Genomic DNA, 24,222 nt, shown 5'->3' with positions numbered 1-24,222 from the left:
TAAGGGTCAAAGTGAATCCAAATAGTAGAATACTGACAAATCAGAGGTTAACAACTTTCACTGCATGAGAAATTCTCAATTGTCAAAATTTTGGTGGCAGTTTTCTCTCTCACTATGGTTAGTGGCACAGAAAGGAAATCATGAAAGTTCTTTCTGAAAGCTCAGCTTTCTCTGCTGATAAAACTGTTGATATTCCAGTTGAGAAATTCTTCTCAAACTTCCACGTGCGTAGGCACTATCTGGACACCTTATTACAAATATAGATTCTGAATTTTTAACAAATGTGTCCTGAACTGCATGGATCACTCTGAATAGCAAGCTTCTTAACCAGCACTGATCAATAATACAGCAACCACTAGACATGTGCCAGAGAGCATTTGAAATGTGGCCAAATGTAACAAAAATCAGAAATGTGAATTTATGTACTATTTAAGCTTTTATTTAATATTAATATTTAATATTTTAACTATTATTTATTTTTAATACCTCTTTTGTAATTCTCCTAACATTATCACATTTTCTTTTCAAGAACGGGTGTCTAAGAAATTTAAGTTGAGTAATCAGCACCTAATGGCAAAATATAAATATTCTTGTATGTGAACCAGAGAGTGGAAAATCAGAGAGGAACCTCTGTGTCCCTCTCCTCAGGAAAGCAAAGGAGAGTAAGTAATGTGGAGAGAAGGGAACTATTTACATCTCAAGAAAGATGGGGTTAGCAACAATGGAGAAGAAATAAATAAGCAGTTAACTAGCCACGCAGTCCCTGGCAAACCAATCTGCAGTAATCTCTTTTGCACTGGATTCCTTATCTCTAAAAGGAGTGAAGGTCAGATTCACTATCTCATCATTAGTGTCCATTCCAGCTCCGAGGTTCTATTCTCTGTATCCAATTACCTAATGTTACAACTGACACACAGTAAGAAACCTGTTGCCATGGAACAAGGATCAGTGTGGCTTTAGCACTCATCTCTGTTTTGGTCTCACATCTTAGCTTTGTCGTAAGTCACAGAAATTCTAAGAAACTTATAAGCCAAGATAGCTTTCTAACTTTCAATATAAGAGAAAATGGACAATCATTAAAGAAAATGCCAAGAATATATTAATTCTTTTAAACAGACGAAACATCCTTTTTGTAAAAATGTTCTTACCTGTAATCGTTTGGTGGCTTGTCCAAGAGATCTCTCTACAGCTTTAATGCCATTTTCCAGCCTCAGACTCTGTTGGCCTTGAATGTCAATTTCTCCTTTGACCTTACCAATCTTTCCTTTAACCTCTTCTTCATTGATTTGTGCCTCCTGAACTTCCCGTTGTAATTTTTCTGCTTCAAGACCACTTTCCATAGTCTGGATCTGAGCCAAATAGTCCTTTAATTTGCTCTCACATTCTGTTATTTTCTGTCTTATTTCTTGAAGTTGATCCTTCAGCTGTTTTTCATTTTCCTGTTCAATCTGCAATTCATTTTCCCAAAATTCTTCCTCTTCAATTTCTACATCATTTCTTTTGATCTTTTGCTCCAGGCGGACAATTTCCTCTTCAAGGTTAGAATTATACTTTTGCTCCCAAAACTGTATTTCGATTTCATTTGATTCTAGCTCTTTCTCAATGGATTGAAGCTTCTCTGTCTGTAACCGAATCAGCTTCTTTAACTCATCTGCTGTTGTTTTGCAGTTATTCAGCACCTTTTGCTTAAATTCGGTTTCTTTACCCTTTCCAAAAATGTCCATTAATCCTTTGGCACCTCCTGTAAATGTTAATGATTTCCTTTTAGGTTCTCTCCTTTTGATTGATTTGTCAATCTGAGGCCTCAGTTTGGCTAAAGGGGGCAAACTCTGCCTGTATAAAGTTCTTTCAGGAATTCGAGCCACACTGTCTGAAGTGGGTCGCTCACTAAGAGATGGCCCAGTTCGACGTAAAATTAGCTGTACATCACTAGCATACTGCCCCCATTTGTTTAAGGATATGATAGGATTTTCATGAGGCGCTAAGTGTCTTTCAGTATCTCTCCATTTTTCTATAAGAGTGTACCTTCCAGTTCGACCTAGATAAAAAAGATAATAACAAACTGTCAAAGTGGCATATGCAATAGCTAAAATAATGCTACAGAGGACACTATTTAATAAATGTGTCTTCTTGATTAGCATCAAAGTCTAGTCCATGCTGCTTTTAAAACTTCCCTTGAAGATATGTTAACAGCATAAAATTATGGGATGTGAATTACATATATCCTTCAGATTTGCTTAGAAATTGAACACTTTAAAACTCAGGGAGACTTTTATGCTCTTGTTAAATGCCTGATTCCCTAGACCTTCCTGTGTGGGACAAGACTTCTAGATAAAACAAAGGATGACAGGAGAATGCCCCACTGGAAGCCATGAGGGCCTGGTCGCAGGAACTAGGTAGAACTTCAAAACTGGAATAAATTTCCTCTTTGTGAATTCCTATGCTTTCTCTGCACATTAGAACTTGGGAAGGTTAGAGGCCCATTTTCCTCCTGAAAGGAGATATTGAGCCAGTGAACAACATGCTACTTAGCTAAGAGGTGGCCGTACAGGTCTTTCCTCTGTTTCTGCATAAGGGCTTGGCCATCCCATAGCTCACACTGCTGGTATCTTTCTGCACACCTGTGGCAAATAAAAATCACTTCAGTGAAAACAAGTCTTCAAAATAATTTTGTAAAAAAATAGGAGTTGAAAGAGAAGCCTTCTACAGTTTTGATAGTTGTAGCTTAGAAGCCGATTAAAAAAAATTTTTTTAAGGCAAAAATATTAAAAAAAAACAGTAATAAAATCATATATAAATAGAAATACTGAACCTAACTAGTAATTACAGAAGATAAAATTTCAGAAGACAGTATAATATCATTAAATTGAACACAGTTCCTAAACATTTTCATTTAAGGTAGGTAGGTCAGATGGATATTTTGTTAAAAATATCCACTACATACCTGAAACTAATATAAATGTTACATGTCAATTACATCTCAATAAAAAAGCATCCATTACTACTTAACATTATTACAAGGAAGAAAAAAACTGATCCTGGCACCTAGTAATTATAATACTGGTCCATACAGCTACTGATTTATCTTCTTTTTGAATTTCATGAGCTTCTGAACCAGTAGTAGTTATTTTCTCAGTTACTAGGTCAATAAATTAAGATCTGGATATACATATTCCTATGTATATGAGTAGCCATGTATGCAGTGTAGAGTTAGTACACAAAGAATGATACTGCTTTAAACATATGCATATATTCTCCTTTAAGGACACTGAATCTTGGGTACAGCTGCAAAGTTGAAGCTTGGGAGGCAAACAGACTGGAGTTTTAATCCCAGGTTTTGTTTTTTTGTTTTTTTTCTTGAGAGAGACAGACACAGAGTCAGAGAAGGGAAGGGGGAGGGAGAGGGAGAGGGAGAATGTTAACAGGTTTCACACCCAACATGGAGCCCAACACGGGGCTCCATCTCACCACCATAAGGTCATGACCTGAGCTAAAATCCAGAGTCTGAGGCTTAATAGATTGAGCCACTCAGGCACCTCAGTCCTATGTTTTAATTGCCTACTGGATAAATAGCATAACCTCACTTCTAAAATAGAGACCGTAGCAGTATGTCACAGGTTCTGGGAGTCAGAGTCAGACATAGTAAGCACCTACAACACTGCCTGGCCCATGGCAGGCATTCAGTACATGGTAGCCATTATTAATTTTAAACATTGTTAGTCACATAACAAAAGGGTTGACCAGAGACCTCTTAAAAATGATGTGACATGACAATAATCTGACTTAAAAATCCTTCAGCACCTTTCAACAACTCTCAACTATACAGAGCTGGAAAGAGCAAAAAGGCTCTGGAGTCAGAAGGCCTGTGTTCAAGTTTGGCTCTGCCAGCTACTTAAATGATCTGCGTGATGCATTAAATTTCCTTTGGCTTCAGTTTCCCCATCTAAAGGGTGAGAATAGTATTTTCTTACTGATACTGTTGTGAGTCAAATGAGATGTGAAATATAAATTTTTTTTTCTTAAATTCAAAAGTTCTATACAAATATTAGTTGTTACTATTATCAAAATGCCTGGGCAAACAAGGGGAATGAAGAAGAAAGCCTTAGTACAGTCGATTGGCTTCTTGGAGTAAAAACGTTTCTAGTGACTTTCAGGTTAAAAGTTGCTGTAATTACTCCAAGAGAAACCACATGACAAATCTGCAAGGCTAAAACTGTTCCACGTGTACTCACTGCTTCAAAGATCACAGCACTCTGTGTTCTTGGCTTTCCTGCCTGTCAACTACTTTTAGAATCTCACTCTTATCTGGAGCTCTGTGTCCTCATAAGTAATGTGAGGGGTTAGACTAGATCAGCAGAGCCCTCTCTAATTCTACCAGGCCAATGAAGCATCTTGAAAAAGAAAACAGAATCATTACATTATACAAGTTATATTAACAATTTTAAAGACCCTAATTTAGTCATAATTAAATACGAAGCTAATTTTTCCAATGCTTAATGGTACTGCTGCCCTACGAGAATGTCTTGGTAGAAGATTATTTAGAATTACTTTTAATGCCAGTTTTCCCTTTTTTGTTAAATAATGCATATTTAGTGCAGTTAGACAAAAAGAAAAAAAATTTATCCAGTAATATAAAAAAGCTTTTATAAAAGGTAAATTAATAGCTTTGATTTTATTATAAAAATTGGGTTTTAGATAGGTTATGTAACAGTTAAATCCCATAATAATTATTTTTAATACCATACTTGGCAAGACCCTAAAGATCCTATTTCATTTGGATAGATTCAAATTCCTCCTGCAAAACTCCTTTCAATGCATTTTATTAAACGGATACACTGAGTTGTACCTTGCATTCCATCTTGATGTACCCCTAAAACTAACAAAAAGGAGTATCTACCTACCTACCTACCTACCTACCTACCTACCTACCTACCTGTAGCATTTGTAGATTAGGCTGTTGTGGCTATTTAGAAATGTGTGCCACAATAATGAATGGTAAATAAAATACTGATTGTACTTTTGGATAGATGAAGCAATTGAGTGTATTCCCAGTATTGTATTAACTTCATATAATAAGGAAAATCACATGGAGAGGCTTTAATGCATTAGTGGAATCTCACTGGATGATTGACATAAATTAAAAGGAAATAGGATAATAGATTCTTCTCATCTAAGTTAAAGCAGAATAGTATGTAATATGAAGTTTTTGAAAATATACACCAAAACTCAAATATTCAAATATGAGTCACTCAGAAACATTATGCCCTTATTTCAACCACTCAACAACATTGTGTAAATCATTTTTACACAATTTTAGAAAATTTCTAGAGAAATTTTTGGCTCTAGAGAGCCAAATAACAAAATCATGATTGAAAAGTCACATCTTGTTATTTAGTCAACAAGTACATATAGAACATCAAATACCTGTCAGAAATAGTGTCAGGCCCTAGGGATATAAATTCTATTGAACACCTTGATCATCAACCCTCTTTGTAAGTTTTAGCTTTAGCTGACATTTGGTTTTTTCTTCAGTTTCAAATCCTTCTTACCCCCAAAATGAATACTATACATTATTCAAAAAAACATGACAGAGAGTTGCATTCATCACTTATGAATTTAATGCTAACAAATCTTCCTGTTTCTGGATATATTAGAAGTGATGTCAGTAAACTTATTCTTTATCATGAATCCTACCGCCCTGAATTTTTCCAATAACAGATACTTTTTGCTCCTTGAGCTATATAAACATTTTGGATTCTTATATAGACTCTAGTTAACATAACCAATCATTCTCATAATGACTTAGAATTCTTACAAGGAACATCTCTGTAAAAGAAATTGCATTGTATCATTTTATAGTCTGTTAAATGCTTTTGATGCTGACATACACACACACACACACACACACACACATATATAAAACAAAGATATATAAAATATATAAAAATATATTTTACACACAGGCTTAATTGGTTTTGTGAAATAAGCAGTATAGATATGATCCTCAACTTTTCAGTGAAGAAATCAAAGCTTAAAAAATTTAAAGCAATTTATCAATTACATACAACTACTCTGCAAATTTGTCAATGGATTTTCTATAAGTCCTAAGTGTAGCTATTAAGATAATTTTAACCATAGAGTATTTAATTTATAATGACAGTGATATAATGTAAATATCTCTGAATATAACCTGTTGGTCAGCTATAGACAACCCAGAGTTAAGTCATTCACAGTATATTTTCCCACAGTGTTGATGAGAATATCATGTAATCTATTTATCGTGTAATCACAGAATCACTGCACATTAATTTAGGAACTATTTAGTATTATATGATGAGTTTATTACTATTAAAAAATAATAAAACCATTAAATTTATTGATTTCATAATGATTTACATTTATTATGCCTCTATTTGCTAGGCACTGTGTTGCTTACTTTGCATAAATACTATTAATCAAAATAAGAGGTAACATTTATCACTATAGACCAGTAATATTTGGGGGGACTTTTTGTTAATGTAGCATAATCTAACCCATCCTGACTGATGCATGCTATGAATTACATGTATTTACATTCATTAAAATAATCTTTTATGGATGTAGAAAATATAGAAAGTACTTAGAATTATGAATGATTACACTATTGTTATAAATATCAAAACTGTAAAAGATAATCTTGGCTACATAAAAGCAGTATAATTTACTATTAAGGACTTTTATTTCTTGTTTCAGTATAATTCAATCAATAACTATACTTTCTAACAGATGTCCACTGAGATTATAGGGGGTATAACCAAAACAGTATACAAGAAGTTAAGAGCAAGGTTCTTGAATTAAGACTACTAGTTTGAATCCCAGTTACCCTCTTACTAGCTCTAGGAGCTTGGGCAAGTTATCTGGTATCTCTGTGCCTTAGCTTGATCATATATAGAGATAATAGATGATCCTCATAAGACTTGCGAGATTAAGTGGAAAATTTAATTCACAACCCAGTAAATGAAAAATAAGACTTTAAAACTATCAAGAATTATGGAGAGTGAAATCTTTAAACTTATCTAGAGGTACATAAAAGGAGTGTGTATAGTGATTACTTCTAGGAGGCAAGATTGTGAGTGATTTTTAAAATTTTCTTTGTATCTTTTCTGAATTTCAAAAAGTCTATAATGAATACATCTGTAAAATGGGTAAATTTGTAAATTTCTAAAATTGATAATTTATGCATGAAATTAATAAGAGTTAAATGTGAGAACATAAAATATTATTTTCCTTATCTTCTAAAGGATCATATACTCTTAGAAATGGATAGGGCATTAGGTGGTCACCTAGTTCAGCCTGTAATTTATAGAAAACTTTAAAAAATTCATTCAGTTATTCACAAATATGTATTGAGTGTCTACTACTTAGGCATGGCTTTAAGCTATGAGAATAGGCAATAACAAAACAGTAGCAGGCAATATACAGCACACAAATAAATGTAGGTCTACTGTCCATTATCCAACAGCTTTAAGGCCAGATATGCTGAAACTTCAGAACTTTTTGGATTTTAGAAAGGTAACATGGTGCTATCCCTATAGGTCTATAATCAAACATATTACAGTTTATGAAGTAAAATGTATCAACATTCATATCAAATGGAATAAATATAAATTAAAAACAGCCTCATATTGAATCAGAACAGTTTTTAGCACCAGATGAGCTCAAGACATTCCAAGTGTGGCTAACAAATGAAGTATGATAAATTTAAGGCTTTCAGAAATGTTTAGATTTAAAAATGTGTATATGGTCTATATATGTGGCCTATAGGTAATATGTCAGGAGAGGTGAGTGCTATAGAGAAAATTAGAGTATGGCAGATAAAGAGTATGTGAGTGTATGTGCATGTGTGTATGGATATGTGGTCAGGGACATCTTTTGTGGGAAGATATTTAAGCAGAGATCCAAGGGAACGAATTTTGAAGATATCTGGGTGCAGAGTATTCTCAGCAGAGAAAAGAACAGAGGCAAAGACTGAGGCAGAAATATCTTTGGTATAAGTAAAGGGACAATCAAAAGTAAGTGGTAGAGAATGAAGTCAGATTGGTGAGGGGGTAAAGTAGAGATTCATTAGTGTCTTGAAGACCACTGTATGGACTTACACACACACACACACACACACACACACACACACACGCACACACACAATGGAATATTACTCAAAAACAAGAATGAAATCTTGCCATGTGCAACAGCATGGAGCTGCAAAGTATTATGCTAAGGGAAATAAGTCAGTCAATGAAAGACAAATACCATATGATTTTACTCATATGTGGAATGTAAGAAATAAAACAAAGGAGCATGGAGGATGAGGGAGGGGCAAACCAAGAAACAGACTCTTAAGTATAGAGAACAAAGTGATGGTTACCAGAGGGGAGGTGGGTGGAGGGGAGGTAATGAAGCTTAAGGAGGGCACTTGATGATGAGCAACAAGTGTTGTATGTAAGTGTGAAATCACTAAATTGTATGCGTGAAACTAATATTATACTGTATGTTAACTAACTGGAATTTAAATAGAAACTTAAAAAAAAAAGTATTACTTTAAAAGAAATATGGGATGCCTGGGTGGCTCAGTCAGTTGGGCATCCAACTCCTGATGTCGGCTCAGGTCATGATCTCATGGTTTGTGGGATCCAGTCTTGCACTGGGGTCTGTGCTGACAGTGTGGAGCCTGCTTGGGATTCTCTGTCTCCCTCTCTCTCTGACCCTCCTCCACTTGTGCTCTCTCTTTCTCTGTCTCAAAATAAACAAACATTAAATAAAAGAAATTTGTTAAGAATAGGCTGGAGGGGACCAAGATGATGCAGGGAGATGAGTTGGAAGACTACAGCAAAAACCTAAGTGAGAAATGATGGTGGCTTACATCAAGTTGTTAACAGTGACTGTGAAGAGAAACAAGATTCTGCATGTATACTGAAGGTAGTACAGGTAGGATTTGTTACTGGATTAGTTGTAAGATATTAGAACAACAACAAAAAAGATCACATAATAGTTTTCGGTCTAATCAATTAAAAGAAAAGAGATTTCATTTGTTGAGATAAAGAGAAAGAAGAAATTTGTGGGTGGGCAGCAGCGGAGAAACAGACTTGGGTTCTCTCATTTGAAGTTTGAGATACCAGTTAGTCGTCTTCTAGAACAGTTTACTACAATACCCATTAACCACTAGCCACATTTAAATTTTAATTAAAAATTCATTTCCTCAGTTATACTAGCCACATTTCAAGTACTCAGTAGCTGCATGTGGCTAGTGGTTACTATACTGCATAGCACAGATACAGACCATTATTATCCTTGCAGAAAGTTCTACGGGACACCACTGTTTTAGAAACTATGTTTTATTGAATACTTACTTTAGGCAAAGCAATGGTGTAAGAAGAATAAACAAGCAGGATCCCTACTGTAGGGGGACTTCCAGAGAAAAGAAGTGTTGAATAGTTAAATTAGAATTCAGTATAAAATGTGCTTGTTTGAAAACTGATCTCGTGGGGCAAACTATATGAAACAAGGCTTCTTAGGAACAGTTCACTCCACCTTGGACCCCAGCCCCATCAATTTGTTTATATTAAATGCTAACTCTGGCCCCAGTTGAAGGAGATATAGGAATAAGATCATTAGAAGTGGGAACAGAGAAAAATTCTAAATCTTTAGTACTTCAAATGGTACCAGGCAACAAAGGAGTGTGAATCAGAAAACTTTTCCCTCAGTCTCCTTGATTTCTTCCTCTTTTCCTCTCTAATCTTTTGTTAGCCATACTTTACTTAAGTTCTAAGCTACTTGAGGGCAGAAATACATTCTTTTCATATTTTGGGAATATTGTAAAAGCAAATGCATTTTCTGGACTATAACTTGAAACAGGCTTTCTGTTTCACATACAGATTTGAGAAGCAGTTTGGATTGTGAAATAATGGCATTTCTGGGATAGTTTATGAGAAAAACAAGATAAAATATCTGAAATTGGGACTGTTTCAGAAAGCCCAAGATGTATACAGTGACCAAACACACAGCACGCTGCAGGACAGTTTATCCATCTCTTGCCAATTAAATGTTTCAGAGTTATGTTTTTATTTTGTTATTCTGTCTCATTATTCCACCACTTAGATATAACCTGTCAAGGTAGTCACAGATCAGAGTAGAAAGGATTTCTTTCTATACTATTAGATGCATTCAACATCTTTTACCAATTTATGTTCTATTTTCAGCTATTTTCTAATTTGACTCAATTGATTAGCAGCACCAAGTCAAAAAATGTTTGCTGCCATATATATTTGCAAATTACCAAGTTGTGTAAATATTTTTGTGTCCTGATGGTTTCCTGAAAGTAATTTTAGTTATTCAGAGAATTTCAATAATCCCTAATCAAGAATATATCTATGGTGTTTCCATCCCATGAGGCAAATGTGTGGGTTTGAACCCATGAAGGTATTCTACAAGTTGCTTCAGTATACATTTTTTAGAAGCATCTGCAGTTTTCTCATTCAGTACATACTCCGCTAACAGGATACCTAAACTTTTACTGTGTTAAACCATAGAGTTTCTGGGACTGTATGTCACAGAATTAATTTTCCCCAATTGATAAACCCCTTATTGTTTCTTATAGTGGAAATAAGGTCAAAATAATACTATAAAACTTTCACTTAGTGTTTAAACTTTGAATGCCAATAACCCACATTACAAGACGGATAAATATTTAAGTATGTATCAAAAGCGCACTGCATCTGAAGCTGAGAAAATCTTATGGCACAAGAGAAACAAGGATCAACAGTCCTCGGCTGGTTGCCAGTTGAGTCATCTCTCAGATGAATTCTGAATTTAATGAAGTATTTATGATACAGGAAAAGAGTTGTTTGGCCAAGTCTGGAGAAATATAAAACCTCTATATTCAAGTCATCAACTTTTCAAAACGGTCTGGACTGAGTTACCGAGAAAGCAAAAATGGGGGTAGATTTTAGTTAAAACTTCTTTCTGGCTTGTTCACAAACAGGTACATTACACTGTTTAGTTCAAATTGATGAACACACACCTGGTATATCTGGGCATTTTCCCTTTGAAATTCTGTGTAGAAAATGTGACTATCATATGATATGGACAGATGCAGCTTACTGCACTCCTTAGCCACCCTGTAAAATATACTCATTTTCTTTTAAAACACTGCCCATGGCTTTTTTTTAAAAATATTTATTTATTTTTGAGAGACAGAGAGACACAGAGTGCAAGTGGGGGAGGGACAGAGAGAGATGGAGACACAGAATCTGAAGCAGGCTCCAGGCTCCAAGCTGTGAGCGCAGAGCCCGACACGGGGCTCAAACTACTCACGAAGTGTGAGATCATGACCAGAGCCGAAGTTGGATGCTTAACTGACTGAGCCACCCAGGTGCCCCTTATTTTTATTTTTTAAAAATGTTTATTATTGAGAGAGAGAATGAGAACACATGTGAGCGGGGGAGGGGCAGAGAGAGAAGGTGAGAGAGAATCTCAAGCTTAATCTCATGAGTTGTGAGATCACGAGCTGAGCTGAAATGAAGAGTCAAATGCTTAACTGACTGAGCCACCCCAGGCACCCCTGAATTTTTTATTTTAAAGAGAGAGCACACAAGCAAAGAGAGAGAGAGCGAGAGAGAGAGGGAGAGACAGAGAATCTTAAGCAGGCTCTATGCTCTGCATGGAGCCTTGATGCGGGGCTCTATCACATGACCCTGGGATCATGACCTGAGCCGGTATCAGGAGTTGGATGCTCAAATGACTGAGCCACCGGCACCCCAATGTTTTTCTTTTCAAAAAGTAGTCAGAATAAACAGTAAATAGGATCTTTTCCTAATGAGGGGTCTGGGAACTAGGAATCTATGTTTTGGCTCAAGAAAACATCTTTAGTTCCAGAAATCATTGTTTAGGATAAACAATAAGAGAACAGAGACAGTGCAGACTCTGGACTCAAGATCAGTAAATCTGGGAGAAGCCAGAAGACAAGTGTCTTTACAGATTTATTTAAGCATGGGGAACTGTAATAAGTAAAAGTGTGCTCTCGAGTTGTATTATGGAACCAAATAAAAAACTAGAAATCTATATTTAATACAAAAAAAAACCCCAAACAACAACAGGAAGGATAAACCACTTTGTCTCAGACTCTCAGAGAGTTCACTTACCTATCGCTTGAGCTAAGGCTATTACAACCTCCTGGCAAGTTGTAACTTCGGTGACCCCACAAACAATCCTCTGAACTCCATCCACCCATACTTTAAGTTCCATGGTGCACCAGCCAGTCACCCAAGGGCCCTGAGACTGGTCATCAAGGTGTCAGGTCATGTCGCTGGCTATGGAAATGTGAGGAAGGCAGAGTCTTGTGTAGTCAGCTAAAAAGAGGAAAAAACATTTTTAATAAAATGAGTCTTAAAATTTCTTAAGTATTATGCAAAATAAATTTTAATATCTCATAATCCTACTACCATTAATGACCAAGTACTTACTTATTTCACAGAAGTGAATTCAGCAGCATGAATACAACTATAGCCACCTATTCATGACATTATTTCATATTAGTACAATTTTCATAATTATAATTTTATTTATTTATTTGAGAGCGAGCGAGCGATCAAGTAGGGGAGGGGCAGAGAGAGGGAGAGAGAATTCCAAGAATGCTCCATGCTGTCAGTGCAGAGCCTGACATGGACTTGATCCCATGAACCATGAGATCATGACCTGAGCCAAGATCAAGAGTTGGATGCTAAATGGATTGAGCCACCCACATGCCCCATATAATTGTAATTTTAATCATAAAGTAACTCTTCTTTGGGTAAAGAAATCCTACTTACTGGACCAAGCCCTATTGCTCAACATAGAAGCAATTTATTAAAAACACGTAAGCTATTTTAAAAAAAATATCTCATTAGGATCACTTCTGAGGTTAAAAAAAGATGTTTGTCATTTTTTGAATAATAACTGAACCAGTTTCCACAGCCCTGCCAGCATTTGTAAATGTATCTTCAGAACTCCACTGTATTCCTTTGTTTCATGTGAACCTTGCCTCCCTCTCTTCCCAAAAGGACTGAGAGTGTTGCTTTTACCACAGAAATTCTAACACTAACCATAGTATAATGCATAGGTGTGCAGAAAATATTAGTTGATGGAAATTAATTCTTTTACTTAAGGCTGGCAACTTCCCCGTATATGAACTGCTTGACTTTGTCTTATTTATTTCACTGGGATTTGATAATATTCTTAAATTACAAGTTATTCTAATAATATAAATCTCAATTTTTGTTGTATTTGTGGTGTTTCCTCATTGTTTTTTTTTGTTTGTTTAGTTGCATTTATTCATATGCCATGCAGAAATTTTCACACTCTCCTACAATCAAACCAAATGTCTTGATTCTTGTATTGATTAGAATGTTATTAGCTTGCTAAAAATCAATTGCACACAATTCTTTTTCCTGTAGGGTTTTAAAATCCCAGTTCTTCCTGTGTTAAATCTTTAATCAATCTATGATTTGTTCATTGTCCTATGATCTTCCTGTTTTTTGTTGGTTTCTTTGAAAAGAATATTAAAGTTTATGAGATGTAATAAACATTGATTTAATTAATTAAAAAAATATTTAAATTTATTTAAAGGTTGACAATGGAACTAGTGTTTCAGCATTAATGACTTATTGAAAAGCTTATTTAAAAAAAAACCACTCAAATTAAAAAAAAAAAAAAAAGAAAGGAGCATAATTTTTAGGGGCGCCTGGGTGGCGCAGTCGGTTGAGCGTCTGACTTCAGCCAGGTCACGATCTCGCGGTCCGTGAGTTCGAGCCCCGCGTCGGGCTCTGGGCTGATGGCTCAGAGCCTGGAGCCTGTTTCCGATTCTGTGTCTCCCTCTCTCTCTGCCCCTCCCCCGTTCATGCTCTGTCTCTCTCTGTCCCAAAATAAATAAACGTTGAAAAAAAAAATTAAAAAAACAAAAAAACAAAAAAAAAAACCACTAAAAACTTTTCTAGTAAAACAGCATTTGTTATAAACAGTAACACAGTCCTTATGCATTTTCTTAAAGGACCTAAGATAGTTCTAGGCCACCTGGGTAGATGAGTCAGAACATATGTGAGCGAAGGCAAATAAGCTTATTTGCTTTCTCTAGGGAAGGTGCAAAAATACTTTTTGTCATCCTGAAAACAAGGGAAAGGACTGACAGTTTCCCAGCGTGTTACTTCAGCTCCTTCTGCCTACGCTGCAGTACAGAGGTGGTTTCATCAACCCTCTCTACACCCAGATAAAGGGCTATTTGCCTCTGACAAGCTAAATTGCCATAACTGTGTTCCTTAGTTATGAAATCTCATGAAATGGTGAAGTTTCTGGGTGGAGAAAAGGGCTCCAAAGCCAGAGAAATGTAAGAAATTCTACAAATAAAGTTAAACAAGTTTCTTTACAGTTAGACCACTCTGAGCATTTAATAGGCTGATGTATAGTTGAAATTTCAAATGAGAATTTCAAATATGCTACTGTCCCCAATCCATTTAAAGACCATTTGATGAAAGGAAAAAGAATTCTGACTTTAAAACAAGATATTTTTCGTTTTCTGCCAGACGCTCTACTTATTAAAAATAGAATACATATTATTCTTTCTTGGAATATAGTTAAGATTAAAAAATTGGCCCAACATTAAGATATTGTATTAAATTAATATAAAAAATTAAATTACTTTATTAAATAAAAAGCTGAATTTAAAAAACTAAACTGAATTAAAATCTATTTAATACCTAGTCCATTATTTTTCATTAAAATATCTTACACTTGGGGAACCTTGCAAGGAAGACAGCAGATCTCATTAAAGGCCTCCTCCCCCCAAAGAAACCTGTCATTTAAAAGAAACTTATGAGGTTCATTTTTAAGTTCTACAAAGGTTTTAGTACACTACCACATATTTTCCTATCTTGAATTATCATTGTTTGCCTCAAACTTTTAATCATTAAGAGAATACACATGAACAAAGAACACATGTACATCTACTAAATATTACAGAGTATAGTAACATTGTGGGAAAACACTGAGCATAAATAATACTGCTTAGTTTATATAAACTTGCAGGTATTTATCCTCTTGATCAGAGACTTCCTACCACGGCTTATCACAGAGAAGACCAGCATCTGCATTTTTTACACTACTAATATTCTCTTTCAAACTTAAATCCTTAAGGAGGGTAAAAAAAAATGCCTTAATAGATCATGTGGCCCCAAATTTTATTTCTAACAGGGCTTTGGTTTTTAGAATATGGCTTCTGTCCAGTTTGGGCTGTACTAACAATCATCCCTAGTTTCCCTAAAAATCATGGTGTTATTCATGGAAGTCATCTGTAGAATCTGTCCCTCTCTAAGCCCTTAGGTACTCCCTTCCAGGATCTGCAACCCTGTTCTATCCTTCAGAGTCTAATTCCTATGGCTCTGTTCCCAGTCCCAGAACTAGACTAGAAGGAAAATAAAGTCCTACACTGTAGGTGCGTTTTGTAGATTGGTCATCCTTGGAACTAAGGACTCGAGAAGCTAAAGGGCTTTGGCATCTCAGCTGGAATGTGGAATACATTTTTCCATGGAAACAATGATGTAGGTAGAAGTAAGGTTCTACTGCAAAAGTATTCTTATATTATAGTTCAGTTATGGTTTCCACTATAAGGTTTCTATATTCAAACCATGATTTTAATTTTTATAATGAAGAACTAGGTTTATTCAGTAACAAGCTACGGGGAACAAAGTGTTCTTTAGTTAAAAACCATTTACTGTCTTGAAAGCCTATTGGAATTAAGCACCTGCATTTGTGGAGACATATTCCTCCAAGACCAGTACTTTAATAAAGCAATTTCAGTCAATCCTCATTATTTGTGGGTTCCTTATTTGTGAATTCATCCACTCACTAAATTTGTAACCCCCAAATCAATATTTATGGCACTTTCACAGTCATTCACAGACATGTATACAGCAGTGGAAAATGCAGAGAGGCAATACTCTGCCTTCTTGTTTCAGCTTTCATAACATCAATAAGTTATCTTTTCTCAGTGTTTTTAGTGCCATGTTTTGGCATTTTTATGGTGTTTGTTGGCGATTTCATTGCTGAAAATGGCTCCCAAACACAGTGCAGACGCTATCTAGTGTTCCTAAATGCAAGAAGGTTGTGATGTGACTTACGAAGAAAATATGTTATTAGATAGGTTTGGTTTGGGGGTGAGTTATAGTGCTATTGGTTGTGAGCTCAATGTTAATGAATCAACAATAAATATCAAATAAGGTTATCTTTCAAGAGAAAAACACACAAAACAAGGTGATGTCTTGATCAGCGGACAAAACTGTTGTGACCAAAGGCTCTCACAAATAAGTGCTGACTGCATATTTAAAAATGGTGTAAGTTCCTTGTGATGGCTACCATTGAGCTACTGAGCAAATTCCTTTACTCCCTGGACACTAGACACAAACATACAAGCAAGCTTATTGCCAATTTTATCATTTCTTTCATGTCCAGTTTTTGGTTACTGCATATTAAAGCATTCTTTATAGAAACATCATACAGATAAAATGAGTTATAATAAAATCTTTACAATCAAACTAGCTACTTTAAATAAAATACTAATGCTACGCACTAGTTTTTTTGGCATCATACAGAAAGAGATTCTGCACAGTGAACATGGTATATCCTGAATAATACTTATTGGAATCAATAATAAGATATCCAAATTCTCTTTTGTATAGAAAACTAGTGAAAAAATAAAAACTAAAGGGACTTTAACTTTAGATTACCTTATTCTAAAACTGATTTGATGTGGGAATTATGAAGTTATGTAGAACAACTCTACAAACTAAAAAAGGATTAACTTTTTAATGCTCAAATGGTTTTGAGGTAAGGAAAAAAATAGGTACATATTGCCTGTGGGTGATGGGAAAGTAACATAAATTAAAAAAAAAAAGAAAAACAACCTGGATAACATGAGAGGATGAAGCACAATGTGGGTGGAGAAGGAGAAGAGTGAAAACAGATTAGGAAGGAAGGCGGTGGGTAAGAAAACAGATTTTGGTAGGTACAGGTAACAGGTTCTGGTAAATTGCATCAGAATCCAGTCATAGGTTATCTGCCCCTGAACTGCAGTGTTCAGGTGATGCATGTTTTATAACACTCTGGTTCTGTATTTTGGAAATACAGTTAAATGTTCAGTTGCTTTCAGAAAACCCATTATTTTGCTATAACACAGTTCTGGAAATGGTGTCACAGAGAGTAGGTTGTCATAAAAAGTACAAAATGTTAAAAGTGGGCACTGAGGAAGATGACCTTAGTGATATCAATAAGATCCTTCCCAAATGAAATATTGAGAACAATAGTCCTGTGCACGCACCATAAGGAAATAAGGTTCCCCAGTTAACAATTTTGGGAAACATTTCAAAATACAGTGTGGGAGACAATGTGCGGCAAGATATCCCACAGTAGAGAAACTGGTTAAACTTTGTTAAACTAGTAGTACTCAGTGACTCAGCATGGAGGGTGAGAGAGTGGAAAAGAGGCATAATGCCTATAAAATATCCCACTGAACTACAGGATACAAAATTACCAACTTTTGAAGATATGCTGTATGTAAAATGAGATTTCTGTTAGCCTTTTAATGTATTTTGAAACACCCAGAAGTGGTGACGGATACAACTATATTGTAGGAATAATATAGAACAAATGAGAAAATTTAATAGCTTTTCTCTTTCTCTTATATGAAAAGTCTTAATTGCCATGATTAAGCCATCTCTTCTAAAGATAGGTTTTATATTTTTCTCTTTAGAAAAGTCATAGGATTTTTTCTTTGATATTACATTTTTAAAAAATCACAATGATAAGCAATAGTTGCATATTAATTATTACATCCAGCAAACCCATGCTCTTCCTTCTACTATTCATTATCCTCAGGTCACAACATTTAAACACATGCAGTGATTTAACATTTTCCAGATTTAACATGTTCAAGTGACAGTTCCGCAACTATGGCAAGGAATGGCCTGAGTACCTACCATCTGGTAAGCACAGTGTATGGTTTCTCATTTATTCCTCACAATACGAGTGAGTTAGGTACCATTAGTCTCATTTTAAGTGAATCTCAGTTTAAATAATTCTCTCAAGGTCACAAACCTAGGAATAGGGGCATATATTCAAAATTGGGATGAATGAAGAAACTAAAGCATGAATAAGGCAGGCCTCTCTAGAAGGATTCAATGTATTCAAATAAATGCTTTTAAAATGTCCTAAGTTACACTAAGAAATCTCATCTATCATCACCTAGAAATTTATTTTTGTCAGTAAGCAAGGATCAGACAACATGTGCATACTGTCCATTTTAGGAGAAAGTAAAGAGTAAACCAACTAAATCATGTTAAGAAACTACAGTTTTAATTCAGAGAACCTATGACAAATAAATACACAAGTCAGCAAAGCGAGTGTCTCATGATTAGGTTCATTTTCAGCACTAACAAATTATTCCTTCAGCTTTTGAAAATTATATCCAGATTTACTTACAGAGTCCAAAATAAATATGTCTGCATATTTGTGATAATTTTTAACTCTTTCCTTAAATACAAAGCAAAGCTTCAGAGATTTCTGGCATTTTTTTTTTTAAGTTCACACCATTAAAAACTACTTTTTGGAAAAAGCCATTTTTCCCCCCAAGGTAACACTGATTAGTGGAAACAGCATGCACCAAGGTTCAAATCCTGAGTCAATTACTTACTGTGTGACTTAAGTCAAGATGCATAACTTTTCAAGAGGCATTTGTGAGAAATGACATGTCTTTTTAAAATGGACTTAGTGCAGGGCTTGGCACAAAGTATGAATTCAACAAAAGTTAGTTATGGAAATAAATATAGCTTTCAGAAGTTAGAAACTTTTTTACTATATTATAATATTGTAAGTTATTATACTTATTAATATAAAAGTTTCAGAAATACTATCATTTTAATAAGAGCATCTAAAAATAAAGACATTTTAGGTTATTATACCATATACTTAAGAGCAGCCAACATTCTCAAAGTTTTTAGATAGAGATTAGAAATGATAATTGGGATTAGCATCCATTTTAGGAAATTTCAACTGCATCTGGTATAAGCAAGATACAAATCAAGTTAAAATTACTGGAACAGAAATATTGATTTTGCTATTAAGAACTACTTTTTATTTTCTTAAAAAACAAACTTTTAAAATAACTATAGCTAGTAACTTTAGTTTTTTATTTAGCATCAAATTTAGTGGTATAAGAGCCATTACCTTCAGTTGAGTTTCCTATTCCAAACCCACCTCCAGAAAGCTTATTGGCAATTATATTTTTCTAAATCATATATAATGTTAAACTGATAATCTATGACTTTGGTATCTCCTATACCCAGAGATGTTAAGCAAATGTTCATAAAAGAATATCAAGAAACTTTTGGGAGTATGATACTTCACCAACCTTATTTCTGAACTAAGAATTTGGGTAAACTTTGATCTGTTAATTAAAACTCTAAGCAGGAACACAGGATTTCTATGTAAGAATTATAACTTGGAGAGGAAGCAAAATCTTTGTAATTGCTCATTTTAGAAAATAAAGAGATGTGTTTCTAGTAATTAAGGTTAGTCACAAAAGCAAGCTCTGCTTCAGGATAGTAATTCCTTCTACCAGTCTAACATACCGACACTACCAGAAAGTCATTTCTTGCCTATTCCCTACAAAATGGTTACCATTTGTAAAATCATTCTAATAATCCATGAAACACAAGGCCATGTTTATTAGACTGAATTCTTCTTTGACTTCTGGTTGACAGAACACTACTAAATCAAGTGTTTTGCTTGGGAATTTAACTTGGAACATCACAGCCTGAAAAGGATCACAAGAGAAGACGCTAGGGAGCTATTGTGGTGGCATGAGACAATGACCACTTGGTAGGTATGTAGGAATATCATAATAGTGATGGAGATGAACTTAGACCAACACACAGAAACAATCCAGTTCAAGTCCTCCAATGGCCCCTATAGCCATCATTGTAAGCCAATTTATGGTTGTCACAGTCTCTCTAGTGGTAGTAGCCCTGAGTGAACTTTAACTGGAATGTCACCATTCCACACAAGTGCCACTAAAATGTCAGCACATGCACCTTCTTTTATTCCTTCCTTTCTACCATTCTACCTTTGCCATATTCTTCTTCCCAAGTCACAAGACAGCCAACAACACCACAAAATACATTTGGCTCTACTTGGTAAAACTTATAACAAGGAAGGTGTAGATTCCATGCACTGGAGAAATCAGAGAGGGATAGGCACATGATGGTATTTTCTCTCATTTCATAGAGTTCACTGAAACCAAATGGATAAGATATCTTGTCTTTCAGAGCTAGCAACTCACTGGCCATCAACTAGTGTAATCATTTATCTGAACACAAAAGGCTGGGGGCTGGCCAATTACATCATTTGATCAAGGTCACATGAATAGATGTTAGGCAATATTTGGAATAATATTAGTTTGAAAACTGAAATTAAATATATTTACATATACTGAAATAAATTAAATGTCCAGTATAGAAGATGTTTAAGGAGTTGCTCCTATAAAACACTCTAGTTAAAATAGTCAGACCAGGGGCAACTGGGTGGCTCAGTCAGTTAAGCGTCTGACTTTTGGTTTTGGCTCAGGTCACGATCTCACGGTTTGGGAGTTTGAGCCCTGCACTGGGTTCTGCACTAATAGCATGGAGCCTTCTTGGGATCCTTTCTCTCCCTCTCTCTGCCCCTTCCCTGGCCATGCTCTATTTCTCACTCTCAAAATAGATATATACACTTAAAAAAATAATTATAAACAAAATAGACCATAAAATGGTGGTTACCATTGATATAACAGAAGTATGAAAAAATATGTGTTGTCTGTTCTTGCTAATTTTGTTAAATGTTTATGGAAGGTGAAACAGTAGAGGTCCTTGAAACTTGCTTTTACTAGGACAAAATCTCCTAAGAAATATAAAAAATAATATACCACTGGGTTCCATTTCTTGCTGAAGTAATATAAACAAGAAACATAAAAAGCCATCTGTTTTGTAATTATATCTTCTGTTAGGATCCCAGTCTACTTTGAGGCCCTTTAGAGGTAGTTGGAGGCATGTGTGCAGTGTCAAGATCTGTGATGGCTTAATTCCTGTTAGAGCTCTCAGCCTGGGATGAGGGGTCACACTCTCAAAACTCTTAATGTAAAAGCCCTAAACTCTGGCATCAATTAAATCATGCCTTTTACTATATGTGCTATTTCATGGCTTTCACTCATAATCATTAGAAAACATTGCAGTGAACAAGGCTATAATGTATTTCTAAAAAAATTACTGAAGGAAAGGAGGAGTTAAGTAGTAGGAGGAGGATCTGAAGCTTGTTTGGTCCCTTGAACTAAGCTAGATAAATACCAATTCATTCTGAATGCCCAAGAAGGCGATCTAAGGACTGACAGAACTGCACAACTAGAGAGACAGAGAAGAGGGGAATCATGGAAGGCAGGAGGTGCAGAGATGTGATTTGGAAAAGAAGTGGATTGTGGGTGCTACAGAAAGGAGGGATCCTTGGTCACAGAGAAAGGTGAGAGAGAGAGGAGTGCACAGGGGATCACACAAGGAGGAATGTTTCCCCAAACCCACTGACTAGGAAAATAAGAGGGGCTGATTTTCATGAGTTTTTACAACCAAAGACTGGAGTTGCAGAGGTCCACGGTATGGCAGGTGTGGAGCCCAGTGTACACTGCAGTGCTCCTGTGGAGAAGGAGGGCAGATAATCCAGAGGCAGATGGAAGTGTGATCTGAGATCTCCTGGGACACATTGGGAGAGACAGTTCCCCCTTTCTGGAGCACATCTGAGAGAGGTGGCATTGCTTCTATGGGTACAAAGGAGCTGGCGGGTACCATTTATCTCTCCCCGCCGTCAGCATAAACTAACTTCAGTAATCAGCACAGTGTCAACAGTGGCGGTGTAAACTACCAACACCAGGCCCTCCCCACCCCCATGCTCTGCAGGTGCTGCTTTGCTCAGGTAAGTGTGTCAGAACCAGTGCAGCGGGCCCCACCCACAGAAGACCAGCACAACCCTCCCCCTCCAACCCCCTGCATGCACCAAGTCTACTGACAATTAGAGTTCTGCAAAGCTTCAACTCTAGTATAAAATACCATCAGGTCTCTTTTAACAAGCAGACCAGACTACACCTAGATAAAATTTGCCACACTCTGGACAAGGTTGAAACACTCCCCGCTGCAGGTAAGGAGAAACTCTGTAGAGGAGTGACGTGAGGGAAACAGCAGCTAAAACACAGCAGCAGAGTGCACATAGCATACACCAGAGACACTTCCTAAAACACCAGGCCCTGGACAGTATATGGCCTCTTCTTTATAAAGCCATTACTCTCAGGAGCAGGAAACATAACAGGCTTTCCTAAGACACAGAAAAGGAAGACAGAAACAGACAAAATGCCAAGATGGAAGAATTTATCCCCCCAAAAAAGAACAAGAAAAGGTCACAGCTAGGGGTCTAATTGAAACACATATAAGTAATATGCTTGATCCAGGATTTAAAGCATTGATCATAAGGATACTAGCTGGGTTTGAGAAAAACATAGAACACCAGAGAGTCCCTTACCACAGACTAAAAACTAGTCAGGCCAAAATAAAAAAAATGCTATAACCAAGATATGAAACCAACTGGATGTAATGACCACAAGGATGGAAGAAGCAGAGGAACAAATAAGTGATATAGAGGACAAAATTATGGAAAATAATTAAGCTGAAAAAAAGAAGGAAAGAAACATATTGGATCCCAAATGCAGACTTAGAGAACTCAGTGACTCCATAAACATTCATATCATAGGAGTCCCAGAAGAAGAGAGGGAAAAAAAGGCAGAAGGTTTATTTAAGCAAATTATACCTGAAAACTTCCCTAATCTGAGAAAGGAAACAGACATCCAAATCCAGGAGGCACAGAGAACTCTTAACAAAATCAACAAAAGCAGGCCAACACCAAGACATACCTTAGTAAAATTTGCAAAATACAGGTAAGGAAAAAATCCTAAAAGTAGCAGGACAAAAGAAATCCCTTAACTTACAAGGGAAGACAAATAAGGTTTGCAGCAGATCTGTCCACAGAAACTTGGCAGACCAAAACGGAGTGGCATGTGCTGAATTCAACTGTGCTGAATGGGAAAAATATGCAGCCAAGAATACTCTATCCAGCAAGGCTGTCATTTTAGGATACAAGGAGAGATAAAAGGAGTTTCCCAGACAAATAAAAAACTCCTGAAAACTTGGTGACATTTTAAATGTAGATGTGAGTGCAAACAGATTTGTGATATTTCTCCTTGAGCAAATGCACTTTAGTACCTTCACTGTAAACCAACCCTTCAAATAACACAAATAACAGACAAATAAAAAACTCCTGAAAACTTGGTGACATTTTAAATGTAGATGTGAGTGCAAACAGATTTGTGATATTTCTCCTTGAGCAAATGCACTTTAGTACCTTCACTGTAAACCAACCCTTCAAATAACACAATAACACAATAACCCTTTGTTATAACACAAGAATAATAATAAATAGCTACCTCAGCTCTTACTTTGTGATAGATGAAAAGTTAACTGTTATATTTAATCCTTTTAATAACCATCTATATCTCTATATGATATGAATTATTATGATACAAATGAAGAAATGGAGGTATAGAGAAATTAGGAACTTGCCCAGACTCACTCAGCCAGTAAGTAGAAGATCCACTCTGATAATGCTTGTAACTACTAAAAAGTTACTTATATTTATGAAATAAAGTTATTAGTAAAGTTTTCCAGGACTCTGTAATCACCAGTCTTGGCTCAGGAGAGAAAGTAATCAAGTGGATGTGACCATGGGACATATAAATTCCAATACGACTAAGTTGAGTGATATATTTAGCCTAATCATTGCCATAGAGCTGAGAAGAAGCAAGGAGCTAATATTCAATAATAATCAGACTTAGTAAGGAATACATGACCCCTGAGATTCCCACCAGAAACTGCTCCTCTGATACCTCCCTTGTCTCAGTGAAGCAGGAATAGAGCTTGGGTCTAAATCCAAATGTTATTAGACCTCCAAAGTCTAGATCCTTTCTACTACAACAAACTGTCTGCAAGGCAAAATCATTTTTCTTCTCCACATCTGAATAGATACTGGCTACTTCATTAGTGA

General features: G+C 35.8%; 1 protein-coding gene across 3 annotated transcripts in view; it reads right to left on the bottom strand.

Annotated features, from left to right (window-relative positions):
• Window positions 1-24,222, bottom strand: part of RASSF8 (Ras association domain family member 8) — a 118,530-nt gene that overhangs the window by 5,795 nt on the left and 88,513 nt on the right. The window contains exons 1-3 of one of the 3 annotated variants that reach the window (XM_047865737.1): window positions 15,487-15,561; window positions 12,174-12,380; window positions 1,149-2,038 (exon numbers count right to left, since the gene is read on the bottom strand). In XM_047865737.1, coding sequence (XP_047721693.1) covers window positions 1,149-2,038; window positions 12,174-12,276 — 993 coding nt within the window. In that variant the 5' untranslated portion in view covers window positions 12,277-12,380; window positions 15,487-15,561. Of the gene's footprint in view, window positions 1-1,148; window positions 2,039-2,533; window positions 2,622-12,173; window positions 12,381-15,486; window positions 15,562-24,222 lie in introns of those variants that run through there. The other 2 variants (XM_047865739.1, XM_047865738.1) reach the window with 2 other exon arrangements.

Source organism: Prionailurus viverrinus, chromosome B4, assembly GCF_022837055.1.
Source record: "Prionailurus viverrinus isolate Anna chromosome B4, UM_Priviv_1.0, whole genome shotgun sequence".
Taxonomy (NCBI): domain Eukaryota; kingdom Metazoa; phylum Chordata; class Mammalia; order Carnivora; family Felidae; genus Prionailurus; species Prionailurus viverrinus.
This window is presented reverse-complemented; position numbering and strand designations above follow the sequence as displayed.